This window comes from Euprymna scolopes, chromosome 35, assembly GCF_053919585.1.
Source record: "Euprymna scolopes isolate OS-2025 chromosome 35, ASM5391958v1, whole genome shotgun sequence".
Lineage (NCBI taxonomy): Eukaryota > Metazoa > Mollusca > Cephalopoda > Sepiida > Sepiolidae > Euprymna > Euprymna scolopes.
The window spans coordinates 86,436,142-86,454,968 of record NC_136516.1 but is presented as its reverse complement, the minus strand read 5'-3'; the positions used below and the strand labels follow the sequence as shown (position 1 = coordinate 86,454,968).

General features: G+C 33.8%; 1 protein-coding gene across 2 annotated transcripts in view; it reads right to left on the bottom strand.

The window, feature by feature from the left end:
* The window catches only part of LOC145259971 (sodium-dependent neutral amino acid transporter B(0)AT3-like), a 183,060-nt gene that overhangs the window by 54,275 nt on the left and 109,958 nt on the right, over positions 1 to 18,827 (bottom strand). For both annotated transcript variants that reach the window (XM_080117958.1, XM_080117959.1), the window contains exons 2-3: positions 15,980 to 16,446; positions 12,894 to 13,004 (exon numbers count right to left, since the gene is read on the bottom strand). In XM_080117958.1, the coding sequence (XP_079974084.1) occupies positions 12,894 to 13,004; positions 15,980 to 16,446 (578 nt within the window). The remainder of the gene's footprint in view (positions 1 to 12,893; positions 13,005 to 15,979; positions 16,447 to 18,827) is intronic.

Here is an 18,827-nt window from a genome sequence, read left to right as displayed (position 1 = left end):
TTTAGCATTTTAATGCGTAGCCCCACGGATAAAAGTGCTAAGTTAATCAGTTAAATAAAATGTATCGCTCGAAATTCTGTACAGATTCCTAAGTTTGATATAAATATTCTTCTGTTTGAGTAGATATATCTGGAAAAGGTCGGAGGTCACATCAACCGAAACGTTGTAGTCCGAATAATCCAAATAAGGCAAACCTATGTAAGTCAGACTGTATTGTATAGAAAATGTTTTCATAGACATGTTATGGTGATGAATTTTATTTTATTTTAATGCATTATTTAAAAAAAAAAATTTTCCTTCTTTTTCTTTCTACATTCAATTGGATGAGACGTGAATGGCTACAATTTTCCGAGAAGATGACTAAAATTGCCCGAAAGCTCGACAACATAAATGAAACGCAAAACATTTAATAGACAGCAACAGTGCAGGTTTGTCTGCAACGTGCTCGGCTCTTTTAATGCCTGAAATTGTTTTGCAACATCTGGTTGAAAAGGCATCTAGTAATATTTTTTTCATCACTTCTGCAAACGTGCAGAATTCTATACCATATGGCCGGGATGAAAGAATTGCTGAGTTAAACAGACACAACTTCTGGGGGTCGAATGGACGATTTTTGACATCAATACTTTGTTAAATTTCTATCTATCTATCTATCTATCTATCTATCTATCTATCTATCTATCTATCTATCTACTTCTCTCGGTCTCTGTCTGTCTGTCTGTCCGTTTGCCTGTCTCTCTTTCTCTCTCTCTTTCTCTCTCTCTCTCTCTCTATATATATATATATAATAAAAAGCAAGAAGTCTATATTCCAAATTTCAAGATTTTGACCATCTTACCGTTTATTTCTTTGAGTACGTTGACATGCACAATTCCTGACAGCACCTGTTTCGTAGCGCAAATCATTCATTTAATTATTATGTCAATTCTTGAATTTATTCCGCCCTTAACTCATCAGAAGAAAAAAAAATACTTATCAACTTTAAGAGAAAATAAAGACGTATTAGCATGATTACAAAATCAGAATATTGGGAGAGAAGTTGCAATTACTTTTTCAATTGTTATGCCATCTTTTCTTATATATGCTCTGTAGTTATATCGAGCTTCATAAATTAAAAGATTGATATAAATAAAAAAAATGAAATATAATTGATTTAAACATATTTCCACACACACACACACACACACACACACACACACATATATATATATATATATATATATATATATATATATATATATATATATATATATATATATATATATATATATATATTCATTTTCACCCCAAACAAGGCACATTGCCACTTTGTTGTAGGGGGCTACTATCAGGGACATAAGCATCAGGGGTACTGTGTAGGAAGTTGGGCAGCAAGATGTCGGTTCACGTTGCACTTGAACTTCTGTATGTCAGTACAGTTGGGGAAGCAGAGGCCCGGAAGGGAATTCCAAAATCTAGCTGTTCTGGGGAAGAAACTACTGGAGTAAAATGCTCTCTTGCATCTAGGGATCTCTACTGTGAAAGGGTGGGATTTAGCTGCCTGTCGGGTTTGTTGGGGATATTTATGTCGAGGGGGCACAAGTGCTTGCAGTTTGTCAGAGCATTCACCGTTAAAGTACTCGTAGAACAGGCAGAGGTATGCAACATTTAGTCGATGGGGCAGAGGCTGATATATATATATATATATATATATATATATATATATATATATATATACTAGCACGGAGACCCGAAATTACCCGAGATTGAATGAGAATCAACGAATATTCACCACCATACTTATTTGTTGTCATCGAAATCGTACACGAAATAGATAAAGATAAAAAAAAAAGATGAGTGACAATGTAAGACATAGAAAAACGAGGAAAGATATATATATATATATATATATATATATATATATATATATATATATATATATATATATATATATAGAGAGAGAGAGAGAGAGAGAGTAACAATCTAAGAAATAGAAAGAAAAATGAAAAGAGAGAGAGTAGCAATGTAACAGAATGGGGAAAAAAAAAAAAAACGAAAGAAAGAAGGAATTGACTTCTTCAAAAGAAAATGAAAAAGCGGAAAAAAGGACAAAGAAAGGCAGAGAAAGAAAGGGGGTAACAACGTAACAGAAATAAATAGAAAAAAAGGAAAGAATTATAAAGAAAGAAATGAAAAAAGAGAACACGTACAGACGGAAGTGGTATGACGTCACTTCCGTCTATATGTGAATCGAAAGGAAGGAAGAAAAGATGTATCGCGTACGGACGGAAGTGGTATGACGTCACATTGTTTTTTAGCATGACAAAGGATGGATTTTTTTTACATGAGAGTCATCACTTAAAAAGCCACTCGAGAATAAGAGTTAACGGGTATACAGTAGTCAATAAAGCAACGGTGTAGAACTTGTTTACATTGGACTTGAAGAAGACCATGTTGTGTCAGCTGGAAAGCAGGCGCGCAGTATAGAGTTCCACAGGCAAGCAATTCTAGAAAAAAAACTTTGTTCATGGAATTTGCATTTAAATTTAAGCACAAATAGAGAGTGGGTGAAATTGTTCACAGTGGTTTTTCCTAGATGAGTACTTGTTGTGAAAATTTTGCAGGGGGAGTGACACAGATTGAAGCTCAGCCAAGCACTTGCTATGAAAATAACGATAGAGCAGAGATAGACTCGCAACGTCTCTTTTATGAGAAAGAGGTTCAATGGAGGAAAAAACGACATCACCTACTAGATTGCGAAGCCGGGTTTTGAACCCTGTCAAGATAAGAAAGGGTACCCCGAGCATATTCTGCCCAGATGTGGCAACAGTATTCCATAGACTTGTCCAATGATATTTTCTGCGTTAGATGCTTCAAACCCGTTGGCGATGAAAGCGGTGGTTCTTCAAATTAATCAATGAAAGGGAATCCCTGATTTCAAGACCATATGAATTATTGATTTTTTAATATTTCAAATAGAAATGTGCGAAACCTTTATTTTATTTAATTGAATTTTATGTTATTTAATTTTTTGGTACAAATAAAAATGAGCATAAAAATCGCTGGACGATTTTGAAGTGATTTTCTCTGGCTTCGAGCTTTCATTTATTCATCACAATTGTCCTTCTTTTTGGTGTGGAGAGGGGTAATGTGGTCTTTTAATGATCAAACTAATTGAAATAGGAATGATGTCTGAAAGATTAGGTAGAGAAACTGAAAGAGAGAGAGAGAGAGAGAGAGAGATTTGAACATGAAAGAGATTGAAAGAGAGAGAGACACACACAGAAAGAGAGAGAGAGAGAGAGAGAGAGAGAGTAAGAGAGAGAGGAGATTTGAACGTGAAAGAGATATCCTGAAAGAGAAAGAGAATGATGTTTAAACATGAGAGAGAGAGAGAGAGAGAGAGAGAGAGAGAGAGAGAGAGAGAGAGAGAGAAAGAGCAAGAGAGAGAGAGAGAAATTTTAATGTGAAAATGATTGAGAGATAGAAAGAAATATATATAGAGAGAGAGGTATATATATATATATAGATAGATAGAGAGAGAGAGAGAAAGAGAGAGAGAGAGAGAGAGAGAGAGAGAGAGGGGGGGGAGATTTGAACGTGAAAGAGATATCCCGAAAGAGAAAGAGAATGATGTTTAAACATGAGAGAGAGAGAAAGAGAGAGAGAGAGAGAGAGAGAGAGAGAGAACGAGCAAGAAATAAAAAGAGAGAGAGGTATATATATAGAGATAGATAGATAGATAGATAGAGAGAGAGAGAGAGAGAGAGAGAGAGAGAGAGAGAGAGAGAGAGAGAGAATTATATTTGAATGAGAACTACTCTGTCAAATTGTTTTGTCAACAGATTTTAAACTTGATATATAGAAATTTGGACATGTTGAACAGATTTGATTTGGTCTTTAACCGGCAGAAATAGCTGCCAAGTGGTCAAAATTTAAAATAATTGGAACTTGGCATGCGTAAGTCGGCTAAATGTGTTACTTCTACGCATGCGCAAATATGCATTTATGCCTTTAACAACGTTATTTTTTAAGCTTTTATATGCATATAGACTGAGCTCAAATGGTAATGAATAATGCTAGCGAGCTTCATGTTTTCGTTTGGATTCTAGATGATGGCACTCAAGTCATATTTCTGTGTTTTCTTATTTAACTTTTGAAATTATTACTATTTATTGTGTACAATATAATAATCGATAGAGGATTGACTCCATATTAACAAATATAAAATTTGCATGGATTAAAATATCATATTTACGCGTATTTTACGACTGGGCAATGCCGGATAGCCTGCTAGTTTCCATATAAAATAGCACGTAATCTTTTAATTATTTTTTTGATGCGTAACAAATTATAATCAACTTAATTAGGCCTTACCAATAATCTTAAGAGAAAACAGAAAAGAGGTTTATGTAAAAACACGGATTATTATCTTTGGTTTATAATTAAATAAATAGTACGAAAAAATAATTGTATGCCGTATTTGATTCCTACAGCAACAAAATCTGGCACAAGGCCAGGATAATGGAGAAAATAAGCCCTCCCTTCCCTTTAAAGGGACTCTTTGGTTATATATATATATATATATATATATATATATATATATATATATATATATATATATATATATATAAATTTTAGTCATTCAATGAATTTTAAAAAATTATGACGTGAAATGTTTGAATTTCAAATCAAAAGATTTTTTGTTATTCTATCTAAGACAAAGAATACATTTGAAATATTATAACTCCTTATCCTATAGGATTTCGATGTCTACCATCTCTTCAGAAGAGAAAATATTAGCAAATAATTATAATGGTTTACACCTTATTTACTAAAGTCAGTGAGACATGGAAAATCACAATTAAAAGTTTTTTTTTAAGTATTTAAATGTCATAGAGTAAGGGAAGTTAATGAAAAGGATATAAAAATTCAGATCCAAATTGCATGAGAATGTGGCCTTTTTATGTTCAATTTGTCAGTAATATCTTGTAAGACTTATAATCATAGCTTTCCATACAAGTTGATTGTTAGATAATTTTATTCTGAAGAATATATATATATATATATATATATATATATATATATATATATATATATATATATATATATATATATATATATATATATATATATATATACCCGTTCACATACACCTTTCACGATAAAGCTAGAACCAAGAATTAGATAGAATCGAGCAATTGCATCGACAACGGACAACGCCAGACCCAAAGTAGGTTTCGATGTACTGCATCTCATCAGTGACGTGCTCCGACATAGGCGCGAACCCAGGTCGTCGCACTCATGAAATGTGCAATAAATGGCGCGATTTTTATAAAAGTCGATGTAAATAAATCGTTCAAAAATCCTAGATATTATGATTTAGGCGGTATATAAAAAGTTTTAAGAAATAGTACTCCCTCCCACCGAGAAGGACGGCGAAAAAGCCTTTGCCGGACACACATGAAATGTGCACACACATTTTGGCTTATATATATATATATATATATATATATATATATATATATATATATATATAGATGAAAAAATTGTTTAGTTTAAGCTTTTGGTTATAGTTAATCACGAAAAATGATAAACACATTTTTTTTTGGGGGGGGGGTGTATTTTTAAATCTTTCATTTCTTAATTATTTTATTTTTATTGTTTCATTTTCATTCCATTAAACTTGGTTTTCAGTGACTTCTTTATAAATACCCGTAGAAGTCTTTGGCGCTTGTTCGAAATAATGACAAAGATGGAAGAATTGAATTTAATCGAGAAACAATGTTATCTACTTAACTGTCATATGAAAATTAGTAACATATCCAAATATTACGAAAAATGATAAACAAGAATTTTAATACAATTAGGTTATCAAAGAGTAAATCTTTAACAAAGCAAAACTTATCATGATAAGAAAAGCTCAACACGATTAAGAGGAGCAACCATAATATTAAATAATATTTAATGAAAGAAAGTATATATATATATATATATATATATATATATATATATATATATATATATAACTACTTAATTTACTCACATAAAATTAATATACCAAAGTATAGATTTATGTGTAAACTTTAAGTATTTTTTTTTTTAATTACCTTTTCACCCCAAACAAGGCACATTGCCACTTTGGTGTAGGGGGCTACTATCAGGGGAAACATCTACTGGGGTACTATGTAGGGATTTGGGCAGCGAGATGTTGGTTCACGTTGCACTTGAACTTATGCATGTCAGTACAGTTGGGGAAGCAGTGACCTGGAATGGAATTCCAAAGTCTAGCAGTTCTGGGGAAGAAACTACTGGAGTAGAAAGATCTTTTACATCAAGTATATATATATATATATATATATATATATATATATATATATATATATATATATATATATATACATAATTTTTAAAACATAATTATCTACTGACACGTGTTTCGTCGTCCACGACTCATCAGAGTGGCTGAATCTAGCGAGATTCGAAATCGGCACCTCGTGATAAAACCTTTATCGCGCTCCCCATTTAGGGGGTACCAAATTGGTCAAAGGGAAAATTATTCCCAACACGCATTTAGATAAAAATGCACTTTGATATAAATAATACTTGAATTCATTCAAGAAAGTATCGGTAACAAAAACAAATAAAAACGTCTCTATCTCCCCCTCTCTCTCTTTCTCTCTCTCTCTCTCTCTCTCTCTCTCTCTCTCTATATATATATATATATATATATATATATATATATATATAAGAGCAAATTGTTAATAACACATGTTAAAAACACTTTGAAAAAGAGTTAAAAACATATTTAATTTGAAAATGAAGCATTAAATAAGTGGATAGTCCTTAATCCGTGGAGTTTCGAAGAAATACTTTCCTTCTCATCAGAGGGTAGGAATTAACAAAATGCCGGATCGGATTTTGCTTGCAAAAATATTTTATGAAACTGCAAGTAAGTCAAAGATCTTTATTGATAACAAAAAGTAAAGCAGAGGGAATATAGTGAAGAAAAAGGTGATTTCACGTGAATGGATAGTCTGGTGAAAGGTAAAGTATCCAATGACGGTAAAATCCAAAAATCTACATCCAAGAGAGTTAGTTAAATTTCCATTCGCACAAGTAAAATCCAAGGAAATCGCGTAATTAGAAGATAGTCCAAAATAATCCAAAAGGCCAAATCCGTGGAATAATTCACAAAGATACAAGGAAAAGAGGAAAGAATTCCAATAATATTAAAAGAAAAATAAGATATGCGTTAAACTCGGCTGCCGAGATGAGGTGTAATTAAGAAAAATGAGTGAAGAAGAAGAGAGAAAAAAATGAGCGAAGAAATATATATATATATATATATATATATATATATATGTATATATATATATATTTATGACTGTACATATACACACACATGTATTGATTCAACAAAATATTACCTTAAGCTGTTTCAGTTTGAGTTTATCCGTTACATTTCTGCATTATTCTGCCTTCTATAAACCTAAATTTCGTTTATATACACAATAGCTGGACGCCCGGCGTTTCCCGGTCATACAATACGCTTAAACATGTTATTTTAATTTATGCAGATTGCGTATGTATTATTATAGAATCAATCCTCTAAAGATTATTATATATTACGAAGAATAATTTGACCGATGGACTAATTAGCAAAAAACAAAAAAATACGATGAATGCCCTGGAAAAGTCACTTCTGATTAATGTTTAGTTTTAAAATATACAAAAGATAAAAAAAAAAAAAAACGATTTGCGGCGATTTTAAATGGTAACCTTTCTTTTATCGTAAATTGGACTCATTAATTAGAAAAAATTTAAATAAAATAGTGAGGTAAACCCGGGCTTGAACAGAGATCATTTGATCCGTAATCGAATGCTCTACCACTGAGCTATACCTCCAGATGTCGATAATTCTATTTTTTTTTTTTTGGAAGAAATAATTTGCAAAGAGTTTATTATCTCCCTTGCCGGTGTAACATATAAAAACCCTTGTAAAAATTCTTCTTTGTTTTCTATAAGAAAGAAACTTAGGATCGGATTTTTTCGATTTTCGATACTTATCGGATGAATGTCTCTACAAAACATGTCTAAGAACACTGCCTGACATATAAATTACCTTTGTATGAAATTTTAAGAGTATAAGCTCAGACGTTTGGGAACCTATAAGAAAGGAACTCACACACACACACACACTCACACACACACACACACACACACACACACACACACACACACACACAAAGTAACTTTTATCTAATAGTAGAGATAGAGATTAAACCTTACCCCAAAATTTATTATCTCCCTTGTCGGTGTAACATAAAATATTCCCCCGTAAAAATTGTTCTTTTTTTTTTATCTATAAGAGAGAAAGACTACTTTAAAGCTCAGATTTTCGAAAATGATTCACTGAGATTTTGTTATTTCCCTTGGCCGGTGTAACGTAAAATATTTCCCTGTAAATTAAAAAAAAAATTATCTATGAGAGAGAAAGACTATTTTTAAGATCAGATTTTTTCGATTTTCGATACTTATCGGATGAACTTCTGTACAAATCATATCTAAGAACACTCCTCTATTATATAATATATGTTATGAGGAATAATTTGCCCGATGGACTAATTCACAATAAAAATAATAATGATAATGTCGTTCATCAAATTCCGTCTGTGTTTGTTTACAATATCACGTCAGTTGATATTAGAGCTTGACGATGAATGCCCTGGAAAAGTCACTTCTTATTAATGCCTAGTTTTAAAATATGCAAATGAAGAAATGATTTGCGGCGATTTTAAATGGTGCCTCTTCTTTTATCATAAATTGAACTCATTAATAAGAAAAACATTAAAATAAAATGGTGAGGTACACCTGGGATTGAACAGATCGTTCAATCTGTAGTTGAATGCTCTACCCCTGAGATATATCTCCAGGTGGCAATAAATCTGTTTTCTTTTTTTGTTTTTTGTTTTTTTAATAAGAAATGATTTGCTGAGATTTGATTATTTTCCTTGCCGGGTGTAACGTAAAATATTCCCCTGTAAAAATTATTATTCTATTTTATATCTATAAGAGAGGAAGACTATTTTTAAGATTGTATTCTTTCGAGACTTATCGATGGACTTCTGTGCAAAGCATATCTAAGAACACTTCCAGACATATAAATTAGCTTTGTGTGTGAAATTTACAAAAGATAAGTTCAGCCGTTTCGGAACCTATGAGGAACTCTCTCTCTCTCTCTCACACACACACACACACACACACACACACACACACACACACACAAAGTAACTTTTATATAATAGTAGTAAATATAGAGATAAAAATTAAATAATGCTTTAAACGAACTACTTCATCCGCATATATTAATTAAAAATTTGTTTGTTCTCATTATCAGCAAAAAAAAAAAAAGGAAAAAAAGGAAAATGAATTGAAGTTCAAACAGCAAATTTAAAACAATCCCGAATAAATGAATTACTTTTCTGAATTTTTGAGATGAGGATTGGTTATTAGTATTATTTGGATTCATCGGACTACTGTTCTCATCTTAAGTGTGATTTTCAGGTTTCAGTCAACGTAACCTCCGACCTTCTTCAGGTGTATCTTGTCCAACTCGGGAATTTTTCTGTCGAACTCGGGAATTTGGACGGAATTTCGAGTAGAACTCTTTATTTACTTCACGGGAGTAGTGTGCTCTTGTTCCGTCCGCCATGATTGGATAGAGGTCCTAAGTAATTCGGAATTGTATTTTTCGGTCGCCCACAGTGAGGATTGAACCTTCAACCTTCAGGAGAATATCACTTTTTATAATTGATTTTTCCAAACACTGTGACCACTGTGCCACGGTTCCTTGCGTTATCAATAATTAGAGCGAAAAATTTGTTTGATCTCATTATCAGTAAAATAAGGGGTGAAGTTGAAACAGCAAGTTTAAAATAATCCCGAATAAATTACTTTCTATTTGTATTTATAAACCAGAAGAATACACAACCCTCAACGGGTAAAATAATTTCCCCGGAACAGAAGAGTTTACCATCTTTATTTCTGTTGTATAGAGAGATATTGTTCTTATAACGGCACCCGTTATAAACGTATAAATTGTATGTATTGTTGCTTAGCCAGGGGATATGATATCGACGTATAAACTGAGTCATGTTGTATCAGAGAATTATCACACGGGTATATACTACAGTTAATATTTACATAAAGGTATAATCTTTTTATAAGTAGAATAATATATGCTTCATAACTTTTCTTTCCCCAAGAGGTCTTCTATCTTCACTGCTGAGCTACATGATGAAACATGAACTGACCAACACGATAACCAATTGAGACCTCTGCTCTTCCTTCTTTTGTGAAACCACAGGACAACATTTATATATTTAAAATATAAATTTATTTCAGTTGTCTCAAATGGTGTTCACAAAGTCTGCATTTCGTGTCTATATGCTTGTTCTTCACAGCCTCGCTTCTTGGCTTGAAGCACGTCTTTTCACTTCCGTGACCAAACTCAAACTCTCTCCTTTTTTTTTTTTTTTACAAAAGAGTCACCACTTATCAAGGCCTTAGTTCCGTTACATCATTATTCGAAAAAGCACACGTATCTCAACGTGCGACCTTTCCACGTATGCCTGCCCAAGGCCATTTTGTTTATTTAACCCAGTTGTCATATTTGGGCTGGTGCATCTGCTACTAGTCTCTCGCTCCTAGACAAGGTTCAAAAGAGAGTCGCCAATCTGATAGGTCCTGAACTGTCATCTAAACTTCAGCCTCTGTCCCAGCGACGAAATGTTGCATCCCTCTGCCTGTTCTACAAGTATTTTAACGATGCTTGCTCTGACGAACTGCAAGCACTTATACCCCACAACGTAAATACTCCCAACAAACCGACAAGCAGCTAAATCCCACCCCTTCACAGTAGAGATCCCTAGATGTAAGAGAGCTTCTACTCCAGTAGTTTCTTCCCCAGAACCGCTACACTGGAATTCCCTTCTAGGTCCCTGCTTCCCCAACTGTACTGACATGCAGAAGTTCAAGTGTAACGCGAATCGACATCTTGCTGCCCAACTCCCTACACAGTACCCCTGATGCTTATGTCCCCGATAGTAGCCCCCTACATCAAAGTGGCAATGTGCCTTGTTTGGGGTGAAAATGTAATAAATTTTTTAAAAAATTTTTTATGTAAACATCTTCAGCTAAAACCCATTGCTGCTTTTTATTCTATAAACAATAAATAATTCCGAATATAAACTATTTTTACAATATCACTGGAGAGACAGGTAAATAAATAGATTGACCGATAGATCGATAATAACTAATTTCACTTTTAACAATGTTATTATCTAACATTTCGCTTACAAAGATTCCAAATAAGATATGATACTAAATCTTAAGGCTTAAGGTAAATGTGTCTTAAGAGAATATAAAATTCAGGGAATCTTACTAAATTCATCTCCAACAACTCTGAATTAAATTCAACGCGAATCTGAAATATTTGGATTTTTAAATAAGAAGTTGTGACCATATTATCACCCATTTTAGTCTTTTCAGGATTAAGGGCTATTATCCGGCGTAATCCCATCAACGCACCAGTTCCTATTAGATCATGAACGTTAAACAACGTTGAGCGTGGTCAGTACCAAATAGTCGGCCATTTGGGAATACCAAGCGCTGTACGTAGGAGTACGTCGACACCTCCCTCAAGAACTGCAAAAACATTTGATCATCTCTTCTGACAAAGATACAAAAGCTATTGGGGGCCGCTTTTGGATTTGTTATAGCGATAAATGGGGGAATAACTCTAAATAAAGAAAGAGTTATCACCCTTTATCGGTCCTTAAAACGACTAGAGAGTTCTGGTGGGGGATCAAGAAAAATGGCGACATTGCCGGATATTCAATATCGTCTGTAAATAATTTAATGTTTCTGCCGTGAATAAATTGTGTTTGAAATACAATATGTCTACTTCTTATTATTATTCTGCCATCATATATCTCCGAAAACAATACTATGAGACTTCCTTCCTTTCCGAGGAAGTTGGTTCAAGCTGCCTGGGGTGAGTGCCGCTCTACACAAATAAACAAAAAGGGTAATGGGCAACTCCTATCTTTTCTATAATCATGTTTCATTTTTCGTTAAGAGTTTTGTTCCTTAGAAGCGATAGTTGAGTTTGAATAAAATGAAATACGTATTATATACGTTTGAAGCCAAAACAACGCATTATTACAAAATAAACAGACATTTATTTTGTTTGAAAATTTATATTGAAATATAAATTTTCAAACAAAATAAATGCCTGCTTTGTGTTCAAAACAGAAAATTTGTTTTGTTTGTTATGATTTCTTTAGTAAATTGATACAACTTTTGTTTTGTGTCCAATCCATTAAGAAATAAAATATATGAAAATATAAAAGAATCAAAATTAAAAGATTAAAAAAAACACGATTTAAACGTGAAATTATTTAAAGAGAAAATCAACTGCTAAAGAAAAAGAACTTAAGGTCATCGTAATAACACGGTGTCATTTATTATTTCGTTCCTCGTGTAAAAATGTCTGTTAATTAGTTAAATGTTCGAAATGTTTTCATATAAAATGTTTTACTAACAAGTTTAGATTAAAACTTGTCAACACTTCATGATTGTTGTGATTTCTTTATTAAATTTCTTTATTTTATTTTAATTTCTTTAGTAAACTTATTATTTGTGTCTTTATTTTGTAATAATGCGTTGTTTTGGCTTCAAACGTATATAATACGTATTCATTTTAAGTTTCTTTTTTGTTAGTTCCTTACATTAAGTAGCTTCATGTTTTGTCTGGAGGGATTTCCATGAAATAAAAAGAAGAAATGCATAGACTGAATACAATTTCTTTTTTTTTTTTTTTTTTTTTTTTTAGCTTGCGTCTTACTTACATTGGGAGTAAACATATAGGTAATACCAGATGTGGCTCCTTTCAGTGTAATTCCACGAATCAGGAAAGCCGTCAGGACGAGGTACGGGAACGTGGCAGTAAAGTACACCACCTGTAAAAGAAGAAATTTATGTTTTGAGATCAAAGAGCCAGGCGAAGAAAACACGAATTAAAGGTAGACATCATTTAACACACGAAGAGAAATAATACGGGATTGATATTTTTTAGTGACAAAGTGATTGGGTTCGTTTCATAGAGTAAGCAAACGGCTGGCTTTTTGTCAGTATGTTAATATGCAAAGGAGAAGTGGTGCTTTATTTTTTTTTATTTCAACTCCTTTTCCGCGATTGTTTGGACGTATATGACTGGAATTGAAAGTTGAATAAGAAAAGACTTACCATTTCCCACGGAAAACACCAACATCTCGACTAAAGTATAAAGCAACTTTATTCAAAGAGGACATTAGAATATAAAGAGAGTTGTTCAGCAGACTGGCTTTCGTCGAAAACGGAATGTGGTATACTGGAGTTCTCTCTCGTCTGGCCACTTCCGGTGAAAGACGAGAACAGAATAGGATATCTTGTTGTCACAAAATTTAACAGGAAAAAAAAAGATAACGTTATGTAAGAAAAGGAACATCCGAAAGAAACGGGACAAAAAACAAGAACATTTTCTGCCAAGAGGTGCTGGAATGAAGTATTAAATTAAAGATTATCTCTTACAATGTGATTTTATTATTTGTATTGAACTATGTAGCACATTATTACTTTCGGGTTTTTTTTTTTAGTACTTATTAATTTATCCCATTTGGATCAGTTCTATATTTAAAATACGAAGTTGGAGAACAAAAAGTCCCTTGTTTTAATGGTACCACTCTCGTCTTCGCAGCTTTTCAACTGTTTGGGTTAAAAAAAAATAGGAGGCTTTACTTTTTGAATGACCCTCGTATATATATATATATATATATATATATATATATAAAATAAGGGAAGGGAGAGTTCGGAGGATATATATATATATATATATATATTAATTTTTTTATTTTTATTTCGGACTATTAGTCTCATCTTTATTAGTTGTTGTTTGTTTGTTTTTATTGGTTCACAACGTTTCGGCCAACTTCCTCTGGCCTTCGTCAGGTGGTAACCGCGACGGATAGGAACTTCGAATCTCCTAACTGCATTCTCAGCCATCACTGCCATCCGTAGTTGTCGTCGTCTCACCACATTTTTGACCAATTACCTCTGGCACGCTTTGGGTGGGATTGAAACCGCTATCTTCAGACAATGTTCATCTGGAACCGTAGAGATTCAACGTCTCTATCAACTGCGCCACGGGCCCCGAAGGGCGATCAAGGTTGGATTCTTTGATCTTATAAATCCACATTTATTCATTATCTGATCTTCCATAGTCGGGTCCGTACCGATTGGTATATATATATATATTATTCCTTAATTGGAATTTTTTATTTTGAGATGAGCATTTTTATGTTAATTTTTTTATTTTTATTTCGGACTATTTTTGACCCCTTAACATTTATTGTTTTGGGCTCAAATCAAATTAAAAAGTTTGATCCATGTCCAAGTAACCTACATCTAAAATTTCATGTATTTAGACTCCAAATTAGCGGAGGAGTTTGATAGAGTTTTCAAAGGTAAAATCGTTAAACTTTGATCACTTGACAGCAAAATTTCTGGCCGAAAACCGATTAAAAAGATTTTCCCAAATCTCAATACTCCTTATGTCAAATCTTGAGCCTGTAGATTGAAAATTGGCAGAGTAGTTTGGTAGGTAAATGTACACAGAAAGACAATTCCACTTTTATAGATATATATGTGTGTCATTCTGTTATATATATATATATATATATATATATATATATATATATATATATATATATATATATATAGGGTGACCCCCCAAAAAAACAGAGGGCATTCAATTGTTTTTCTGAGCATTTTACAGTCAACGGAGAAAAAAGGCCAAAGACCCTAGTGTTTTGATGTGATGTTTTCAATATAATAAACTAGTTATGACCAAAGTGTCATTTCATGCGGACAAAACAGTAAGAAACGGGGCCCTAATTAGAGTTGGGTCCCGTTTTATTTGGGTCACCCTGTATATATAAGTATAAGTATAACCCGGATATAAGAGACTTCTTATCCAGTTCCTACAGCGGTTTTATATCCGGGTTACACTTATATCCGGGTGTTCTTATAATCCGGTTACACTGTACATTAACACAAGCTCTAATTTGAGACCAGAGAAAATCTCACCTGTATCCGTTTTTCTTATATTCGAGTCTCTTATACACACTCTCTCTCTCTATATATATAGTGTATAAAAGACTCGAATATAAGAATATATATATATATATATTTTCTTATATTCGAGTCTTTTATACACTATATATATATATAACAGAATTAATAATTGGTAGGTTTGTGAAGTAGGGTAGGCAAAAAAAAAACATAAAAGATTTGGAAGATGGACAGAAGTATGAGAAGCATATAACCATATACAGGGTGTCCCAATAAAATGTATACACTCTTTAAATGCCCATAAAACCAACATTTATTACAACAAAGAAAAGTTTCATACATCAATATACTGTAAAAACACTATAGAAACCAGCTAATTATCGAAGTGTTCAGATTATTGTCCATTGTGGTCCATGAACAGCTGACAACGCTCACTGATTGAATTGAAAACGTTCCTAATCAGTTCAATTGGTATGTTAACACATCTTCTTTCAATGGTTGCTTTCAATTCATTCATTGGAGCTGTGTTTAACATGCCCCCACCCATTCCCACCCTCAAAATCCATTGGGGAGTCAATCTAGTGAGCATGGACAGTACTCAGTACTTCCTCTTCGTCGTAGCTATCTGTTTCGCAGGTGACTATCAAGATATACTCTTATGTCATGATGATGATGGGGAAGTGCTCCATCCTGCTGGAAGTGCCATTCTTTATTTCTAAACATCTTTTGGGGACGTAGTATAGCGTATTCATGTAGCAAGTTGAGATGATTTAAAGAGTGTATACATTTTATTGAGACACACTGTATAAAAGAAAGTTTTACTTACTTTTCCCGATGACTTGATGCCCCGGCAAACGCAGCAATAGACGACCAACCAAGCAAATACGAAGCAACCAAATATCTTAAGGTTGACGGCTTCGGTGACGTCGATACCCGACGATATATTCAGGGTCTCACGGTACCAGTAATACGAAGACGGTCCCGCCAGGTCGCACTCCTCGACCGGCATGGTGACATTGTCGACAGTAATCGTAGGGCATTCCTTCCAGGGTAAATCTTTCTGGAATGAATTAAACATGTAGAAGAAACACCAAGTTATGATGGCGTTGTAGTAGATGGCGAGGAGCAGGGACACTACTGCACTGGCGATGCCAATTCCGCCCAGATACGGATGAATGGCGTTCCATACTCCAATGCTTCCCTTTTGGAACTTCTGTCCGATGGCCAGTTCCAAGTAGAGGAGGGGCATGCCTTCCACGAATAACATGATGAGGTATGGGATGAGGAAAGCTCCTAAAAAAAAATAAATAAATATAAATAAATAAATAAATAAAAATAATAGGATAAAATGTTAATATACTTTAAGTGTGTGATTTCAATTACATCTTTTGGTGCAATTTTACTAGAGTGTTTCTTGAAAATAAAAAACATTTCAGAGAAAAACATTATAACGTACTTACCTGTCACGCCGAAATTAGTATATATCTCCAAAATTATGAAAAATGATTCTGTAGAAAAATAATTATAAGTAAAAAAACGAATTTTTCGAAGTTTTCATTCTAAATTAATCCTTTAGAAGATCAAAATCAGGGAAGATAACTGCATTCAACAATTAAGTTGTTTTGCGCAGAATCCGATGGTACTATCTTTCTGGTCGGCCATCTTACTTTTTCTCGATCTAGAGCAGACTTCCCCCCCCCCGAAAATCAGCTCTAGCATATTTTCTACTCGATCATTTTTCGTAAGTTTTTGGAATTTATACTAATTTCTACATTAAGTACGTAAAAATGTATTCCGCTGACATGCCTTTGTCCGAAAACACACGATTGGGTCGGACGACACACTATAGTAAAGTTGCACCCATTTCTTTTTGTTACTGTTAGTATACATGGATTATTTATGAATGTAGATTGGTGGAAAAGGCATGCTCCCAATTTCGGACTCGTATCGAGGCGGTGACTGAGGCTGAAGGCGGCTACATTGAATATATCTTAGTTCTACTACGTAATCAAGTTACCTGAATTGATTTTTTTCAATGCAAGTTTTAAAATTAAGCTGTAGTGGTGTTTTCTTTAGGGCGACACTTTTATCGTTCCACACTGTAAGGATCTTTTTAGATGAAAAGATCGTCACCGTCTGTACTGTGCTAAACCGCATAAATGACATATTTATCGCAAAACAGACAGCTGATGTTAAAAGGGTACATTCAGAACCAACAAGTTATTGCTTTTCGTATGGTGGTTTCCGATTGAAAGAAAATGTCTATAAAGCTGACGAAAAGATCAATGCTAACACTTACTACACGAATCTGTTTTACTAGGTATTGTCCTGGCTTAGAGAGAGAGAGAGAGAGAGAGAGAGAGAGAGAGAGAGAGAGAGAGAGAGAGAGAGAGAGAGAAAGAAAGAGAAGAAGGGAATATAGAGAAAGAAAGAGGGATAAAGAGATAGATAGAGATTATTAAAAAGATAGAGAGAGAGACAGATAGAGAGAGAAAGAAAGAGAGAGAGAGAGAGAGGAGGGAAAAAGAGAGAAAGAAAGAGATAGAGAGGTAGAGAGTGAGAGAAAAAGAAAAAGAGAGAAAGAGAGATAGAGATAGAAAAGGAGAAAGAGGATAGGAAGGGAAAGAGAGAGAGAAAGGAGGGAAAAAGAGAGAAAGAGATAAATAAAGAACGAGGGAGAGAGAGAGAGAGAGAGAGAGAAAGAGAGAGAAAAAGAGCAGAGGGGAGGGGAGAGATAGATAGACAAACAGACAGATATATAGACAGACAAACTCGTTTATAACTGCACACGCGGGAGGAATTAGATATTTGACCTACGGAGTAAGCGAGCGCATTCTCTAATTAGCTAGTATAACAAAAAGTCATCTGGATATGATCTACGATCCATTACATTTTTTAAACCTTCCGGATCTACATCCCAATCATTCAAGTTTGGAAGTAATAGCGATGTGCATGTAGATTCATTTATCTTGGGAAGCTAACCGAATATGGATCACAATATGCATTAAATTCTAAAAGGGTATTCCGAATGTAATACCTGCATTCATCACATTTTGAAAGATATCTGGACACGGTTCTAGATCAGGGGTCTCCAAACTAAAGCCCACGGGCTGGATCCAGCCCGCAGAGGTTTTATGGAAAACGTAAACATATCCAGGAAAAATTAAAAAAAAGGAAACGTGTAGAAATAATGTGTTTTTTTTTCTATTTTGTTCAGAAAATGATTAAAAAAATGAAGTTGTGGAGGACCAGTTTCACTAACCCCCCCCCCAAAAAAAAGAAGGTTAATGAGAAAAGCTGTATAAAATAGGTCCAGGTCATTTTTTTTTATTTCGACCCACGTAGTTTTAAAAAAGTCAGCCACATGCCTTCCCGCCTCCAGTTCGAAAACTGTTCAAGGTACATTAAACTATGGAACTGATTCGAACATGGGCCAATATCTATTATCTGTAATTTAGAAAAAATCCAGACATGGATCCAGATCCATTTAACTTTCGACGTTATCTACATTTTATAAATTATCCAGCTTTGCTTTCCAGATCTTTGGATCCTTCTTGTCGATTTCATGATTTTTTTTATCCTTTCGATAAAAACTAGCCTGGATGCCTGGCGTTGCCCGGGTGTTTAGAGGTGTGTCTTGATAAAAAAAGTGGTAATAGACAGGCAGATTCGAA